The following is a 17,993-nucleotide window of genomic DNA, read 5'->3' on the forward strand; positions in this document are numbered from 1 at the left end:
AAAGGAAGTAAATTTTATTCCCACTTTATAAAGTAAGAACCTAGGAACTAAGATGTTAAGTTCTTTTCAGGCTTCTACCATCAGTGGCAATATTCAGAGCCAGATCTACTTAACTTCTAAGTCACAGCATATCTGAGCACTAATACAAGTGGGAACACCCATGCTTTTTATATAAGTTGGAAATTTGAATCAGTGAACAGTAATACCACAGAGATTTGTTTCTCTAGTACATGAATGAGTTCACTAAATCTCACAGCCAGTGGTGAAGTAAAAGTGTCCAGGAAACTTCATTCAGCATAAGTTTTGCCCCATTCCCATACAATGCTCCAAGGCTGCAAGAGTTTAGAGTAATAGAAGTGGAATCTATATTTTTTGTGGTAATGGTTACCTAACTATACATTTGTCAAAATCAATCAATTGCGTACTTAAAATTGGTGAATTTTATTGTATGTAAATTATATCTCAAGCTGAATTTTTAAAAATGCGAAGTCCAAGAAGCACAGTTTTCTTAGCTCTTAGCATGGAAAGATAGTGCAGTTGGCCCTTGAACAATGCAGGGGTTGGGGTGCCAACCCCTTGCACAGTTGAAAATCCATAGATAAATCTGGACTTCCCAGAAACTTAACTATGAACTGACTACTGTTGACCAAAGACTTACTGATCATATAAACAGTTGATTAACGCATATCTTGTGTTATATCTATTATATACTGTAATCTTTTAATAGAGAAAAGAAAACATTATTAAGAAATTCATAAGAGAGAAAATACATTTGTAGTACCACATTTATTGAAAAAAATCCACATATAAGTGGACGTATGCAGTTCAAACCTGTGTTGTTTGAGGGTCAACTGTATAGTGTAAGCTTGGCACAAGACTCCAAGACCAGATCACCTAGGTTTGAGTTATGTTCTTTTCCTCTTTAAAATGGGCTTAATAATATCTACACTGTAGAGTAGTTTTTTGTTTTAAGTGTATCATCTAATATATGTAACATACTTAGTGCCTGACACGCAGTGTTTCTGTTATCATGGCCAACCAGAACTGAAGAGCTTAAAAGTAAATGTGCCATTCATGTTCTCTCTGCCTTTCTCTTCATCAGAATCCTAATCTTGCCACAAAATATTGCTGTAACAGCATCATATATGAGGGATAAGCAGGATTTCAGTAAAATAGATCTTAATTACTACTAAACTGTCCTATGCGATTTGAACCCAGGAGGTCACCCCAGAAGGCAACAGGAATTTGGAAGGACAGAAGGACAAAACAGGGAGCAAAGTTGCTTGGAAAAGTTGAGCAGAATATTGCCAGTTGAGGTTGAGCATGGGGTTGGGAGGAAAGGTGTGGCAAGATGGGAATGACTCCTAGATTTGCTAAAATAACATTTTATTTTCTAGATTTAAAATCTTCTGGGGGCTCTGCCTTCGGCTCAGGTCATGATCTTAGGGTCCTGGGATCAAGGCCCGCGTCGGGCTCTCTGCTTAGTGGAGAGCCTGCTTCCCCCTCTCTTTCTCTGCCTGCCTCTCTGCCTGTTTGTGATCTCTGTCTGTCAAATAAATAGATAAAATCTTTTAAAAAAAAAAATCTTCTGAATACTGTTATCAGCTCTGTTTGGTTTTATTTCCTCTTTATCACCCTCTTCTCATTCTGTCCGACTGTCTTGACCCTGAAATACAATCCTTGTTTTTATTCATTTTCTCTTGCATCTTGTCACCACATTACAGAAATCTTTAAGACACACACTATGGTCTAGAATGTTTATAAAGTTGGAGATTAGTGTTGGAGAGCCCTCCTGGGTAAATGTAATATCCTGCAAAGTCATTTTATTTATTCTGGTTTCTGATTCTAAGTATCCAAAGTGTGTAGATACATAATTAGCTCTACTCACTAACTCCTCTTCAAAGAGAGGGTCAACAAATAAATAAAACTGAAGTTTGAAAGTCTGTTCAGAACCCCCCAGACTCCTGTCTGCATTCTCTCCGTTGGCATATCCCGTCTCCTGTTACTATGCGGCAGTGTTCAGGAGCTCAGAATTCAGCAGGGCCTGGGAGTAGGAAGGTGGGGGAAGGCTAACAGTAAGTGTATAAACAAATTTCTGATTTAGGAATTTTCTGACAGCTTCTGTTAGAGAATTCATATATCTGCTTACGCATCAAGAGCTGATCATTACGCCTCTGAAATGCAATGCACGCGTCCTTATTCAAATATGGATATAATTAGCCCGCTGGTGAGATGTTTCCATCCTGACCGGTTTCTTGTGGCTGTCTTTTGCTGTCACGGTTTATAATTGAACCTGCCTCTCAATGCTTTAGTTCCAATATTTTAAGCTACTTAAAAAGCAAATCCCTTTCACATCTGTGGGATTTCAGTACAGTTCACACTGCAGCTATTTTGATTGCTTCCATTTTTGACACATGCCTCCAAAGTTCCCTTCTGCTTGGAGAGCAAGACCCATCCATTTCTCTGTCTGCAGCTGTTCCCTGGGACTCCAGGTCCCCAGAGCCGAGCCTCCAGGCAGAATCCTGTGTCCCACTCCTCAGGCGTGTGCCAGCCCGCAGCCCCTGCCCCGCAGTCCCTGAGGCTGCGTGCCCACAATGGGAGGGATCCCACAGACAGTCTCAAGGAGCCCACCCAAGATTTCTTTCAGGCTAAAACCTTAATGAACCTGAGAATCAGCACTCAGAAGGGACAATGTGCCCTTCAACTATTTTGCTGAGAAGCGGTGATTTCTTCATTGTGGGGCCATTAGACTTCCGCCCCCCTCTCCCAGAGAGACTTTCAAGCTTCCATCTTTACTAAGCACATCCTGCCTCATTGACATATATGATTCATATACTTGGTAGAGTGGGGTGGGCTGTGGCCAGCAGCAAGAATCTGTCATATCTGCGTGTGGCAGGGAAGGACCACCACAAGTGCCTCCCCTGGCAGTCACTGTCCCACCCTGAAGAGGGACTAGCCCAGCATTAGCCCCAAGCCCTGGGACTTCACCTGCATTTTGGCATGAAGCCTTCAACACTAAGCATCAAAGCACTTTGAATTATTCTCTGGAGTTCTCCCATCTGACTGCCTAGTATTAGTTCAGATGGCCAGAGTAACTGAAGAGGAAACATAAAGAGGGTAAAGCTATGTCCATCTATTCAATCTTGAAAAGAGCTAGTGTTTCTGCAGCACATACCATGCATTATTGTAGGGTTTTTTTTTTGAAGACTCTTACTTTTCCAATAAACTACCCAGTGCAGCAAACTGGCTGCAAAAAAATGTATGTATTTCCACTAATGTTGGGAGTAGTCCATTAACCCCAAAGGCCTTGCTTACTTGAGTTTTTCAGTGGATGCGCTTGAGTCTTCCCCCTAATGCTGCCAGTCACTGAGTGTCATGGCCCACATGTGCCCGGGAGCCCCATGATTGCCATTACTGATGCCCTGGGCTCGAGTCTTGTAGTTTACACTGTGTTCTTGGAGAGACCTAGAAGGACCTTGCAGGCAAGGGAAGGGGAGCCTGGGTGGGTGAGGGACAAAAGAGAGTGACCTGCTTTGGGGGTTCGACTTCAGGTTTTTTATGGAAAGAGGGATTTTGATATTTAGAGAAGAACTTTTAATCTGTGCTTTCATCACCAGAGTTTTCTTTGTCATTGCATGGTCTGATTATAAAATTTGGACACTCCTTTATGTTGGCAAAGGAGGCAGTAGAGTATAGTGGTTAAGAGCACGTCTCTGGGGCCAAATCCCAGCCTCCACCAACAAGCTGTGTGGCCTTAGGCAGGTCCCGTGAGTTCTGAATTTCTGTCTCTCATCTGTATAATGCAGACACCGACATCACCTGTCTCACAGAGTCATTTGAAAGATTCACGAGTTACTATATGTGAAGTACTTAGCGCTGAATGTGACACAAAGGAAGCCCTAATTAATAAGTGTTAGCCATCATGGTAATGAAGAAAGAACAAATGATGTGATTTTAATTCTTGAATTATTATGGAAACATTAAGAATAATATTTTGAGAGCTCTAGTGTTCCTTATCCCAAGGGGCCTGAAACCTGAAGGTTGAGAGCTTGGTATCACAGTGTATGTCCCTCTAGATAGAGGATCTAGGGCCGGTCCCAGAACCCCTTCAAAAGTACTTCCTTTACATACTGACCGGGTTAAAGAAAGCATAAAGTAGAAGGGAGCTACAGTGCGAAAATATAGAGCTCTCGTCCAAGTGTAAGACCTCCTATGGATAACGTGTGCAGTTTGCATTTGGCACGGTTGCTACGTGGGAAGAAGTTCTTCTAAAACTCAGTTTTTTCTTTTATTCACCCCTAATCTAGGCACTTTGCAGTGTGGGACTTTGAGGTCACCTTAACAGCAGAGATGAGTTCCTCCATGAAAGTTATCTTGGTGCCATCTCCTCCCTTCAGGGTATTCTGGAGAGCCCAAGAAGCAGAGAATCAGGACAGGTGACAAAAGCAGGAGTAAGAGTTCCTTGGAAGGGTAGCCCTGAGGCCGCTCTCAGCAGACCCGAGTGGGTCAAGGGGAATGCTAAAGCCTGCCATGTTCTGGGCCTTTTCAGCCCCTGGCAACAGGAATCCTGAGCTTAGGGAAGGTGGCAGAGGTCACTAATGCCTCAATTCTACACCCAAGTGACTGTACGTAAGTCTTCACAATAAATGCATCTTCTTTATGTTGCTTGGGTCGGGGCACCTGGGCGGCTGGGTTGGTCGAGCATCCAGCTCTTGATTTCATCTCTGGTCGTGATCTCAGCTCAGGTCATGATCTTGGGGTCCTAGAATCAAGCCCTGCATCAGGCTCTACACTCAACTGGGAGTATGCTTGGGGATTCTCTTTCTCCCCCAGTGCCCCCCAACACTATGTTGCCCAGCTTAGAAATGAACACGTTGGGGCGCCTGGGTGGCTCAGTTGGTTAAGCCGCTGCCTTCGGCTCAGGTCGTGATCCCAGCGTCCTGGGATCGAGTCCCGCATCGGGCTCCTTGCTCGGCGGGGAGCCTGCTTCTCCCTCTGCCTCTGCCTGCCACTCTGTCTGCCTGTGCTCGCTCGCTCTCCCTCTCTCTCTCTCTGATGAATAAATAAAAATCTTTAAAAAAAAAAAAAAAAAAAAAAAAAGAAATGAACACGTCTTTGTGAAATAAATATTCATAGTTTATTTTCAGCCAATTTCAGGAAAATTTCATGAGCTCGGGGGGGTTAAAAAGCAAAATACTTGAGTGAGAGACAAGAGACCTGAAACCATCACTAACTAATCCTATACCCTGGTCATATACCTGCTCTCCTTCCGCTTCCCCTTTTGTATGGCGATGGTAATAATACCAGTTCTGTTTGTTTTGAGTTTTTTGGGAATTAAGTGAAATAACCCATGAAGACACGTTGAGCAATGTGAACTGCTAGCTCAGGGGAGTATTCTAGTTGGGTGAGAGCATGGGTGCAAGACCAGTGCATCCCCTGGCCTAACCACATGACCTGAAGCACATTAGGAACTCTCTCTGGTGCAGGTTTTGCTCATCTGAGATTTGAGAGAAGGAATAGTGCCTGTTTGTCAGGCTGCTTTAAGGATTAAGTGAAGTAAGGCACCATTTGAGGAGCACCAGGCAGACGTGAAGGACTCTGTATGCTACTACTATTTGGTTACCTTCCTTTTTTTTTTTTTTTTTTTTAAGATTTTATTTATTTATCAGAGGGAGAGAGGGGGAGAGAGCGAGCACAGGCAGACAGAATGGCAGGCAGAGGCAGAGGGAGAAGCAGGCTCCCTGCTGAGCAAGGAGCCCGATGTGGGACTCGATCCCAGGACGCTGGGATCATGACCTGAGCGGAAGGCAGCCACTCAACCAATTGAGCCACCCAGGTGTCCCACCTTCCATTTGGTTTTTAAACACATTTTCCAGACTCTGGACACAGGCGCTACAGATGTATAGACAAAGTTAGTAGTGCTTCAGAAAAACCTGAAATGCATCCCTTGTCCCTGTCCATAAGTGATCAGACTCGAGGCAATGGCTGCATAGAAGCATCCCAGAGAGACGTTTCTGGCCTGATTATAAGATAGAATTACTCATTAGACCTTTTCTGGGCATCTTGTAAGTGGCTGGTGCTGAGAGTGTGAAAATAAGATGTGGTGGTTGGCCTCTAGGAGATCACAAGGATGTGGGGCAGGGAGAGACAGTAGAATGTGCTGTGAGTACTACAGTGGAGCTGTGGATAGTACATGGTTGGGGGGGCGCCTGGATAGACCAGGGGAGTCTCAGGTGGAGGTGGGAACAGGTGCTCAGCAGGTGCAGAGGAACCTTGACTTACTGCTCAGGGGGAAGTCAGAAAGCTTCATGCTATTAAGTTGCATCTTAGAGAATGTGTAGGCGTTTTCCAGAAGGAGGCTGTGGAAAGGGCATCCCACTGACCTGTCCTCCTTCTGTAAGGTGCCACGTGGATTTCCAACAAGGGCCATGGTAGGGTTTCTGAGTTATTTCAAGTCTCTTGGGATCTATTCACCCTCTTTTGTGCAAAACATAGAGCCTACCATGCAGCTCTCCCTTCACTGCAGTGGGTTTAAAGCTCTGCTGTCCAACACGTCAGCCACTCCACATATGTGGCTCTTTACACCAAAATTAATTAAAATTAAATAAAATTAAGGGTTGAGTCCCTCTGTCATACTAGCTACATTTCAGGTCCTCAGTACCGCAGGGCCAGTGCAGGCATTGCATTGCCACAAAAATTTGTTGAATAGCACTGTCGGCGAGTGTGCCCTGGCATCACACAGAGAAAGGAATGGGACATTACCGTCTGCCCCCTCCCAGCTCCTCTGTTGGGAACGTCCAGGCTGGGTGCTCAGGCTCTCAGGGGTGGTAGGCAGCTCTGTCCAGGCTCTTCAAGAGTCAGAAGCTGCCCGGTAAGACCTCGTGCAGCGACATCTGGGGTGGTTTTGGCACCCCCTGCCCAGATTCAAACGGAGCAGTGCTGAGGGAAGATCTGTCTTTTCAAAGTAATTGGAATGAAATGAAGTCAAAGAAAACTTTTTATTTACCCTTCATCACTGGCACATAAATCTCCTGTGACTCACAGAGGCTTGGTTCTTAGAATATGCACGAAGAGAGCTGGTCAGAGGGAAGTTGCCTGGAGGCGTCACTGCCTTTAGGGGGCTGGATGAAGGCCACTGCTTCATCCATTCTTAAGAGTCAGGTAAGGAGACTGCTCAAGTCCACAGCGATTAATATTTGACACTGGATTTTGGCCTTGCGGTTAAGAACTCTCTTTGCAGGCGGACAAAGCTCACTGTTTGGCAGCAATCATAGCCAAGCCTCCCTCCTTCAATGGAATCATGATTGTGCGTGGACAAGTATCAGATGAGCCAGACGAGCGTTCTCTTCAGGAATGATAATCCTGATGTAAAGCAGAAAGAGCGAAGCGTGGTCTCCACAGCACTTCACCTCTGAACCTGCCTTCAGAACCTCAGTATTCGAGCCTCCATTAGGACTTACGATTTGCCACAAAATCATTTTATTGTGTTCTGGTGTCTCTGGAAATTATGCAGTGCCCAGATCTATGTGTAATGGGTAATAATTACAGTTTGAGAAGCTTTCAGGAAGTTTGATTTACAGCTACTGTCTGATCCGATTTTAGGAAGAATTTAAACTAACAACCCAGGTTCGGTTATAATTTTCCAGAATAGCTTTCGTTTTAGGAATCTAAATCCATCTGGATAACATGGTAAGGTTATAACATCTACCCCATCTGTTGAAGTAACTTGGAATTTCAGAGTTAGGCTGTTGGTAAGTCTGGAAGAAGAGAGAAATCTTTCTTCCAGAATGCTGCTGCTCCTTCACTCATTTCTGAAGGGCAGTTTTCAGTGTCAGTGAAGAATATCCCTGCCTTTATAGACAAATACAGAGTCTTGAAACTTCAGTCACGTTTAGTCCCTAGGTAGGCTGCTTACCTGTTGCTTTGCTTCAGATTATGGTTGTCATCTGTCATTTATCAATAGGGTCAGGTGTGATTAGAAAGGTAAATTGGGCCAACAGAAGCAGCGGTCTGTATCTTTTGGATCTTAGATGGGCATCATTTGAGCACCTGAAGTGGACAGTACAGCAGCTGACCCAAGAGACTCACTCACTCACTATCAGTGGTGCCTGCAGTTTCCACTGGCTCAAGTCTCATCAGGGAAAGGGCAGAAAGGTAGCAGGTGGTGATGGAGATAATGCATGGGCATCATGGTAGCCTTGCTGGGCTTGGATCGGTAGACCTGGAGGCCCTAGAAGAGAGGCCATGGCTCTTCTGTCTCAGGGACATTCCCTATCTGTGCAACAGCCCCCCATTCTCATCCCTGTGTTTCACTGGAGTTGAGCTACACAGAGTTGGGTTTGAGGTGCAGGCCCTGGGGCCTCCTGAAATGTACATGGGAGAAGAGAAGGCAGAAGAGCTGGTTGATATAGGTCTTGCCTAGGAGAGATCGGGTGATTTTTTAATCCCCTCTTTATTAAAGGTCTACTTAGAAAAAAGAAAATAGAGATTTTTTTTTTTTTAAATGTATTGAGGGGGGGGGGGAGAGCAGATATGAGAGCAGGGGGGAAGGGGAGAGGGAGAGAGAATCCTAAGCAAACTCCACACTAAGCACAGAGCCCAATGTGGGGCTTGATCTCGTGATCCTGAAATCACGACCTGAGCCAAGATCTAGAATCAGATGCTCAACTGACTATGTTACCCAGGTGCCCCAGAAAGCAGCGATGCTTTCATCTGATGTCATACTCTGGATAATTAGGGTTCAATTCTCAATTAACTTTACTAATAACAAGACTAAAGGGCTATAATGGTCCATCCGTTGCCTCTTCACCAGGAGATTTTTTTACAAAGATACAGAACATCAGTATGGAGCTAACCCTGAAACAGAAGTAAGAGCTTCTGTCTGCCGTGGTGAAAGGGATCGTGGGGAGAATTCTGCTCCCCCTCCCAGATCCGAACCTGCTGATTAAGTGGATACTTCACCATCTCTCCGAGATGTGTTTGTGCACTCTCTGTAGGTCTCACCACGTCACGGATTCATCTGAGGAACTGCAACAGGACTAAGAAGGGAAACTGGGAATAGGAGTGAAACCTCATGAGTTTGGACTGGTTGGGGGAAAGGCTGGTCTGAATTAGTGTGAATTCATGAGGCTTCTAAAGTGTGTATACACACACACACACACACACAAACTGCATGTAAATTAAGAGTTTCATTTTGAATATATATGAAGACAAACATATATGAAGATATAAATATATGAGCACATGTGTATCCATATATACATACATGTACATATTTTTATTCCTTTAACTGCCACCGAAGCATCATTTAGGAGTGACCCAGTAGAAAGTAACCCAAGTAGAAAGACTTGTAGACCTCCGTCCCTCCCGGTTCTGTTACTAACTTGCTGACTCCTAGACCAGGCCCCTGAGCTTAGCACAACTGATATTTGGGTTGGAGGATTCTTTGTAGGTGAAGCTGTCCTTGCGCTATTGGATGTTTAGCAGCATCTCTGGCCTCTCTGGCTGCTCATAGCCTCCTCTGCCCAAAAATGTCTCTCAGATTTCCAGAGGTTGTCCTGGTGGAGAACCACCATCTAAGACCATATAGGAAGAAATAAACCGAGGAAGACACTTTCCAGTCCCCTTCCAGATGGAATGCTTCCAGGACACCTATAAAGGGTCCTACCAGACTTAGAAGCCACCTAACACCTGTGGTGTTATAACCGGGGGCATAGGTGGGAACATATTCTGAAGGCTAAATCTTGATGCTCTCATTTATGTTATCAACTGGCCACTGTCAGCTGCCCTGCTCGCCCAGTTACCCAATACCAGGAGATGAATGATACTGTAGTATATTCTTAAGAAGTCCAAAATGGACTTGAAGTTGCTCTTACTTTTTCCTAAACTTTATGCATGCAGCTATATTAACTGAAGACAGTTCTGGAAATGATTTGGCTAAAATACCTGCTTTTCTTTCCCGCAGGGATCCTGACATTAAAGAGAGCAAATGAGCTTCTGAGCACTCGCGAGCCGGGCAGTTTTCTGGTCCGCGTCAGTGAAAGGATCAAAGGCTACGCCCTGTCCTATCTGTCCGAGGATGGCTGTAAGCATTTCCTCATAGATGCCTCCACGGACTCCTACAGCTTCCTGGGCGTGGACCGGCTGCAGCACGCCACCCTGGCCGCGCTGGTGGACTACCACAAGGTGACCCGGGGTACAGGCTTGACTTGCTCTGTGAATTGTTGTCCCACAGCAGCTCTAGCAGTGAAAGGCAATTATCAGAAAAGAGATTGAGACGAGTAATGGGGGATTAGTGTCTGATAATTCTTCCGGATAATCAGGATTCTTAATTACAATTCCTTTATCGTTGAACCTAGTTCTTCCTCAGATACTCAGGGAGAACGCACTGGGGCTGAGAATGGAGGAGATGCTAAAAGCCTGTGCACACGCTGCTCGCAACTGAGGCCACACTTAGAACTCAAGCCTGGGAGGGAAAGAGGGTACATGGCAATTTGCAGATGAGGAAAATCTCTTCTAAGATTGCCATAAACTGATAAAGCTTCACGTAAATCAAGGGCAAACAAGAAGTCGTGTGCTCCGAGGAGGCAGGGAAGGGCATGACCTCCTTATTTCTACTGTCTCGACAACCTGCCCACCACAGCGCAGCCTGATCTCTGCCTTCTGATTCACAGGTGGAGCCCATAACCTCCCTGGGGAAGGAGCTCCTCCTCTACCCCTGTGGTCAGCAGGGCGAGCCGCCGGACTACCTGGAGCTCTTCGAGTGACAGCGGCCCCCGTGGTGTCCTGCGCCCTCCAGCTGGGCTTTCCTCTGGGTTAACACTGCTCAAACAGACCTGTGCGTGTGAGGCCAAAGTCAGCCTGCAGCAGAGCCAGCACTGACCAACGGGCAAGTGTCCTTGGAGCCCCGTGGAAATCTCTCTTCTGTGCAGATGCTGGAGTTTAACGTTAAGAGAAAATCAACTCTGCACCATATTCACTCCAAAAGTAAATGGAGACGATCCCCAATTTCAGCAACTACCTAACGTGAAGGATACAACTTTAATGATGTATATAAAATGAACAAAGGAGAAATGGAAACCTTTTAGGAATTAAGACATACTTCAAAAACCAATACCTCCCGTGAACTATTTTATGACCTCTACGTTCCCTCTTTGCATCATTTCGAAATGTCTCAGGACTGTGTTTATATTAAGTTCATGTTGGCTTTGGGGAGCTGGCAGAAGAGCCTTCACGGGTGGCCTGCAAACACACTTCATTTATCACGCATGCTGGAGCCAGGATGTAAGGAAGAGACATCGAAAAACAAAAGTTGGGAATGCAAATTGAATGAGGAGTTAAAACTGTAGGAGGAGAGGCTTCACGCGTCACGAAGTACTACGGACTCTAGGGGAGAGAGCAGGTTTTCGAGTCTCCTCGTTCTGGAGAGCAGGGACAGTGCTGGCCTTATGTACTCTGGCTCCGTCGGGGAGCGCACCGCGAGGTGAAGCCGCGCACACCTGAGGTGCTGTCCATCAGTGCTCACGCTCCAGCACAGGACACCTGTAAAGGGTCCTTCCGGACTCAGAAGCCACCTAACCCCCATAGGTTCACACCTATGCCCACCTTGTTCTGGGGTGGATGGTGTCCCGGGGAAGACAGGCTGAAGTCCCCAACCCTGGCACCTGCGAATGTGACCTTAGCTGGGAATAGGGTCTTTGCCGATGTGATCAAGTGAGGATGAGCTCCTGCTGGGTCAGGCGGACGCTCCTCCGGCATCTGGTGTCCTTAACAAGGAGAGCGGGATCGGGAGCCGGAGACCCACAGGGGCGAGGCGGCCGTGGGACCGCAGAGGCACAGACAGGTGATGCGGCTTCGAGCCAGGGAAAGCCAAGGCGTGCTGGCCGCCCCCACAAGCCAGGATCCTCCCTGGAGCCTTAGAGGGGGATGTGGCCTTGCTGACACCTTGGTTTCAGACCTTGAGCCTCCAAATCTATAAGAGAATAAATGTCTGTTGTCTTAAGCCACTGAGTTTATGGTAATTTGTTACAGCGGCCCTCGGAAACTCACACAGAGGATCCTTACAGAACCTGATGGTGCTACGTGCCGTGTGTGGCTGCACAGCCGGCCCTCCTGAGAGTAACGGAAGAGGGGAGAGCAGAGTAAGCGCCCGCCGGCTCGGCTCGGCTCGGGGACGCAGGTTTGCTCGGTCAGGAATCCTATGCCCTCTGCGTCTGCGCCGCCAACTCCCAGCAACTCTCGGGCCGGCCCAGCCAGGGCGTCGCCTGTGGGCAGACCAGCTGCCCTGCCGCAGCTGACACCTTGGTTTTTCAAAGGAAAAACTTCCTTTCTCAAAGGAAGCAGACATTGTGGCAGTTTGTTCACGAGGTTGCTGGTTGTGTAGCCCTCGCGGGCTGTGTAGAACGTTAACAGAAGAGGGCGGTGTACGTGTGTATGTGGGAGTGTGTATGGGTGCGTGTGTGCGCTTCCATGAGAGAGTTTTTAAACGCCTATCATGGTGAAGTGATTCCTGAAATACCCCGTGTGTTTCTGTAGTCCGAGAGACACCTATGAATGAGACATTTGTCCAAGAGGACCTGTCTTCAGCTGTCATTTCTAACTGTGATTCAACAGCCATGACATTTTAGAATTGCAGAGACCACAGAGGACCCACATCTTCCACCGTTCCCTCTCTAAGCTTACGTTTTTGCTTCTAATAAAATAGGTATTTTTTTCTAATTGAGGTGTCCTTGACATTTAACCTTAAATTAGTTTCAGGTACAACATAACCGACTTGAAGTGTGAACTGTCAAGTGATCACCATTGTAAGTCTAATGATCATCCAACCACCTTATAAAGTCACGAGATTTTTTTCTTATGATAACTTTAAAGCTCTGCTCTCTTAGCAACTTTTGACTATGCATTCTAGCATTATCCACCGTAGTTACCACGCTGTACATACCCATGACTTACTGATTTTGTAACTGGAAGTCTGTACCTCTTCACTCCCGTCACCCACTTAGCACCCCCCCCCCCCCGCCCCAACCCTCCTTCCCTCTGGCAGTCACCAATCCATTGTCCGTATCCATTTGTTGTTTTGATTGCACGTATAAGTGAAACCATAGGGTATTTGCCTCTCTCTGACTTATTTCACTTAGCATAACACCATCAAGGTCCATCTGTGTTACAAATGGCAAGACCTCATTCTTTTCTGTGGCCGAGTAATATTCTATCGTGTACACACACCGCCTCTTTCTATCCGCTCATCCACTGGTGGACACTGAGGTGGCTTCCGTCATCTTGGCTACTGTAAATAATGCTGCAGTGGACCTAGGGATGCATGTATCTCTTCGAATTGGTATTTCTGTTTTCTTTGGAAAGGAGAGTTGCCGGGTCACATGGTAGTTCTATTTTAATTAAAAGAAGGTGCTTTTATTAGCTGATTTTAATTAATTTCATCCAGTTCTGTAATCTTTCGGTTCTAAAATAAATAGAAAAGTACCTTATACGGGACGCCTGGGTGGCTCAGTTGGTTAAGCGACTGCCTACCTGAAATTCTTAGGGAGGGAAAAGTGATTAAAACCAAATGGGGTTGAGGAAGCCTGAATTCTCATCCTAGCTCAGCTATTAGATACAGCCTCTGGGCTTTCCTTCTTGCCCAGAGTGTGGTAAGAATGTTCACACTGCACCCTGGGGGTCTCCCTTTCAGAAGGCAAGTCTCTACAATTGCGTCTTTAAAGAAGACACCTGTCCCACTGGTGAGGGAGCAGAAGCCTGGCTGAGGGAGCAAAGCCTGGCTGACACCTCACAATCTCCCCCGCCTCGGCACCACTCCTGGGTGGGACAAACGTGACATTCTTTAGGACTCTCCCAACCATCTTGATGTTAATGGCTTGCTCTAAAAAGGAAAGACAACCTTGATCAAGCCACGAGACCTCCCGCATCCGGCACCTGGTAGGCCCTCTCTAGCACACGAAAGCTCCGTCGAACCTCCTTCCCCTCACCTTCCCCCAACCGCAGGGTACCGAACCTGCCGTCCCTCACAGCCCCGGGCGGCCGCAGCTCTTCCTGCCCACGGGTCCTGTCCCCGTGCTTGAATAAACCACCATTTTGCACCAAAGATGTCTCGCGAATTCTTTCTTGGTCATCGGCTCCGGACCTCAGCCCACCGAACCTCACCTGGGTTCTAGAACTTCATCACGACGACTTGCGCTTTCCCTTCCTCAGGGGTGGCCACAAATCGGAGTCGCACATCTCCCCTCCGCTTTCCATTTGTGTGATCTCCTCCCCATCCTTCCTTTTCCTCTCTCCCTCCCTTTCTGCCGTATTCTCCGCGAGCTGCTGCTCATCGCCTTCCCTTCCGCATCACAGACTCCACATTCTGTGTTAATTCTTCTCTCACGGCCCCCAGTGTGGACGTGAGCGTTCTATCTCCAGTGCACTTGCCATGCTTCCTTCTGTCCTCTGCCTCATCCGCGCGCTTCCTACCACTGCCCCAGATTGAAAATGCTCTGGAGCCTGACAGGACAATAGTGCTTTTTAACTGTGTGGTAAAAACACACTGTTGGGTTGTGAGTGAGCTCAGCGTAGTAGAAAGTCGAGCAGATCTGGGTTTGGATCCTGGCTATATCACTAACCAGCAGTGTAGTTATTTTTTAAAAAAGGTTATTTATTTATTCATTTGAGAGAGAGAGAGAGCATGAGTCAGAGGGAGAGGGAGAAGCAGATTCCCGCTGAGCAAGGCTATCCACGCAGGGCTCCATCCCAGGACCCCAGGATCATAACTGGAGCTGAAGGCAGACGCTTAACTATCTGAGCCACCCAGGTGCCCCCTAGCTGTGTGGAATCTTAAAAGAAGAACAATACTAAGCTTGTCTGAGCTTCAGCTCTCAAACAGGAGTGACTCAAGTCACCCACTGGATTCCAAGGCTTAGAAAAGAAACACATAAAGTCTCTTGGGTCCAACAAAGCCAGGATTCATGCACTCTGTGCTCCCGTCATGAGCTCAGCTTGTACAAACCATGGGCTGTGCATGCCAATGGCCCATTTGCTAGAGCTTCTGGGATGAATCTTCAGGGGGGAAGGAAAGCTTGTAGAGGTTATACTAGGGAATCACACAGTAGATGAGCCAGTTGAAATGGCTTGCAGAGAGACGGCTACCTTAGTCTGGATTAGAAATGGCAGAGAGAGGGCATTCTCTTAATGTCGAATTTTGACAACCCCAAAGTTAGCAGTGACCTGTCTTTACCCAAAATTGGTCATTGACAAATTGATTCAGTTGTGCGGCAACTCCTGATCACAAATCCCCAAGTATTCACCTGCCTTTTTGACCAGAGGATTTACCACAAACCCAAATCTCTCTGGGATTAACTGCATTGTCTCCCAAATAGGTCAGCTCCTGCCAGTGCTAACCCAGATTTATGTGGGAGAGAGGGCGTTTAGCCCCTGCTCTCCGGTCAGTCTAAACCAGCTTTTCTTTTCCTTCAGCTAAAAGGATGTTCCTTCCAGCTGGGTCAAGATCCTGAAAGGCAACAGCACAGGGCCCCTCAACAACCACACCAAACAGCACGTGCTGTACCTTATCTCGTGCAGGAGCTCTGGGTGGTGTGGTGGAGCTCTGGACAGGGCTTCCCAAACCCACCACTCTGCTGTTCGGGACAGCCCCCCACGCTGTAGGGGTGACTTCTACCCAGCTCTCTTTGAACTAATGACTGGAAGAAAGAACAAGTACTTAAATACAGTCTCTCTTCAGCCTTCCCTTGAATGCAACTTGAGGGTTTTGCAGTTTGTTTTCCATTTTATTTTTTTTAACTGTATCAAATGGGGTTCTGCAACGTAGCAGTCCAGGCGATGGTGAATGTTGCAGTTCTTTCAACACTGGGGTTGGAGGGGTATTGTCTGGGAGCAGATTGGGGTGGGGTTTGAAACGGAGTGGGGGGGATGTTATGCCCTAATAATGGGTCCGTGATTAAAAGAGCAAGACTGATACAAAGCGAAGGCCAAGCAAAGCTTTATTTCATCCCAAGCATCAAGAATCTAACCGAACCTTCAGGGCCGCACCTCTTACAAGAGAGGGCGACCCTTCTCTGTTTCACAGTCTAGGTTTTAAGGGCAAAGGCCATGCGGTCGGGCCCGGCCACACACAGGTGACCAATGAGATTGTAACACACACAGGAAACTCCACAGTGATGCTAGGTAATCAACTGAGTTACAATTTACCCTAGTAGACATTTGAACCAGCCTTGGTTGGGATTACACCTTGACTGGGATTGGCGCCAAAAAGGCTCCCAAAGGGGTGGGGGGGGGGGCATACTCCTTGGAAACCAGGGAATCAGTATGCATCCCCCCCAACTGATAGATGTCTCCACCTGGCCTGACCCACCTTTGTATCTGGGCTTTGTTACCTGAAGCTGGTTTCCGGGATTGTCTCCAAGTAAATCCCCTGGGGGAAGGGGAGCAGGGACAGTTTCTAAATAGGTCCTTACAGGGGATTAACAGCTGGGGAGGAGGGAGGAGCCAGCTGAGGTCTTGCCGCTCAGGTCCATGAGGAGTAAGCCCCGTCCAGTCCCGCGTGGGTGCTGCATGTAGCGGGCAGGCTAGCCACGCCGTCAGCCACCAAAGGACATTTGGAGAGTCTTGGGCACAGCTCACTGAAGGTGGCCTGGCCCTCCCTGAGCCTCTGGGTGACTGGGTGATGGGCAGAGACAGCCCAGAGGCCATGCCCGCTGTCCCTAGGCTGTCACTTATGCCCTCCTTTGGAAGAGCAGTCAAGGCAGACAGAGCCACAGGGCACAGGGGGTGACCACTGCAGAGGGCACACGCAAAGGATCAGTATAGTATCCCAGAGGCATTCTGAAAGGCACCTCTGCTGAGAGAACATTTTCTGTGTGTTGAAAAAACCACCCCCACCCCTTCCTGCCCCAGCAGCTGGCACAGTCGCCACAGTTTCTGGCAGCACTGACTGGGTCCTGCCTGGAGAAACAGCTTTGAATTCAAATAGAAGGCTAATTGGAATATGCATCACACAAAGCTGCAGGCTCTTTGATGGGTCTTGGGAGTAAAACACACCCACCCTTTCAGGGACCGCCCAAGGGCATTATCTCTGATCTGCAATTCTCGGAAACAATGTCAAATCTTTTTCAAAAGGCAAGTATTCCCACCTGCTCTCCTGTCCCATTCAAGGCAACCTTTCAGTCCAAGGCCTTGGGCCTACAGAGGGCAGAGGGCTGCAGGGCTGCGTCTGAAGCTGCAGAGCCCCGGAAAACCTTCAAGGGCTCACAGAGCAGCTAGAGGGAGGCTGCTCTATGCTTTCCGAGTTCCTGGATCACGGTGTTTTCATTCACCACCAGGGGATTCTCAGGTGGGCTGAAGGGCAGAACAGCGGTGGGAAATCGAGGCACAAGAGAAGACTCTGGACTTGCTGGAGGCCAAACTCCCTTCTCTACCTTCAAGCCCTTCTGAGCTGGCGGTGAGAACCGGAGAGCCTGAAGCCAGCCACTGTCTGCCCCTCCCCCCCCCCCCCCCCCCCAGCAAGCCCCTCACAGTTTCCGCACCTGGAAAAAGATATGATCTGCTTCAGCAGGGTGGCGTTCCATACAGAAGGTGCCTGGCTCTGCCCCTGACCTCAGAAACCTCTAAAGCTCCTCAGCTGCCTAGGGGGTCACTGACACCAAATTCCTGAGCACAGAATTTAAAGAAGAAATTATCCATTATATTTTACATTCCTAGTCACCCTCATTCAGATAGACCGAACTTGTTTTCAGAAAGACAGAAATACAGGACAGCCATGCCCATGTGATGGGCTCATGATCTCTAATATGCAGCCCACTTCGGCCCAGGAGGTTTTGGGTGTGCTGGGAAGCATCACAGCCTGCTGTGAGTGTGGACCTGGTGGTGAATCCTAACTGCGGGATGAGCATACTAAAGGCAGAAGGAAATGCACATTAAATGTCCTTAGAATCTGCAGCTCATTGACAAACCCTTGGGGGCACCCAGAGTGTAACATTCCCCCAGGA

The 17,993-nt window shown here is 47.6% G+C and overlaps 1 protein-coding gene across 8 annotated transcripts in view; it reads left to right on the forward strand.

Moving 5' to 3' along the window:
* Positions 1–12,001, forward strand: part of SH2D4A (SH2 domain containing 4A) — a 60,747-nt gene extending 48,746 nt beyond the window's left edge. For 7 of the 8 annotated variants that reach the window (XM_059156203.1, XM_059156201.1, XM_059156205.1 and 4 more), the window contains 2 exons: positions 9,965–10,185; positions 10,674–12,001. In XM_059156203.1, the coding sequence (XP_059012186.1) occupies positions 9,965–10,185; positions 10,674–10,766 (314 nt within the window). In that variant the 3' untranslated portion in view covers positions 10,767–12,001. Of the gene's footprint in view, positions 1–9,964; positions 10,186–10,673 lie in introns of those variants that run through there. The other variant, XR_009349671.1, reaches the window with a different exon arrangement.
* Positions 12,002–17,993: the final 5,992 nt, after the last annotated feature.

This window comes from Mustela lutreola, chromosome 18 (assembly GCF_030435805.1).
Source record: "Mustela lutreola isolate mMusLut2 chromosome 18, mMusLut2.pri, whole genome shotgun sequence".
Taxonomy (NCBI): domain Eukaryota; kingdom Metazoa; phylum Chordata; class Mammalia; order Carnivora; family Mustelidae; genus Mustela; species Mustela lutreola.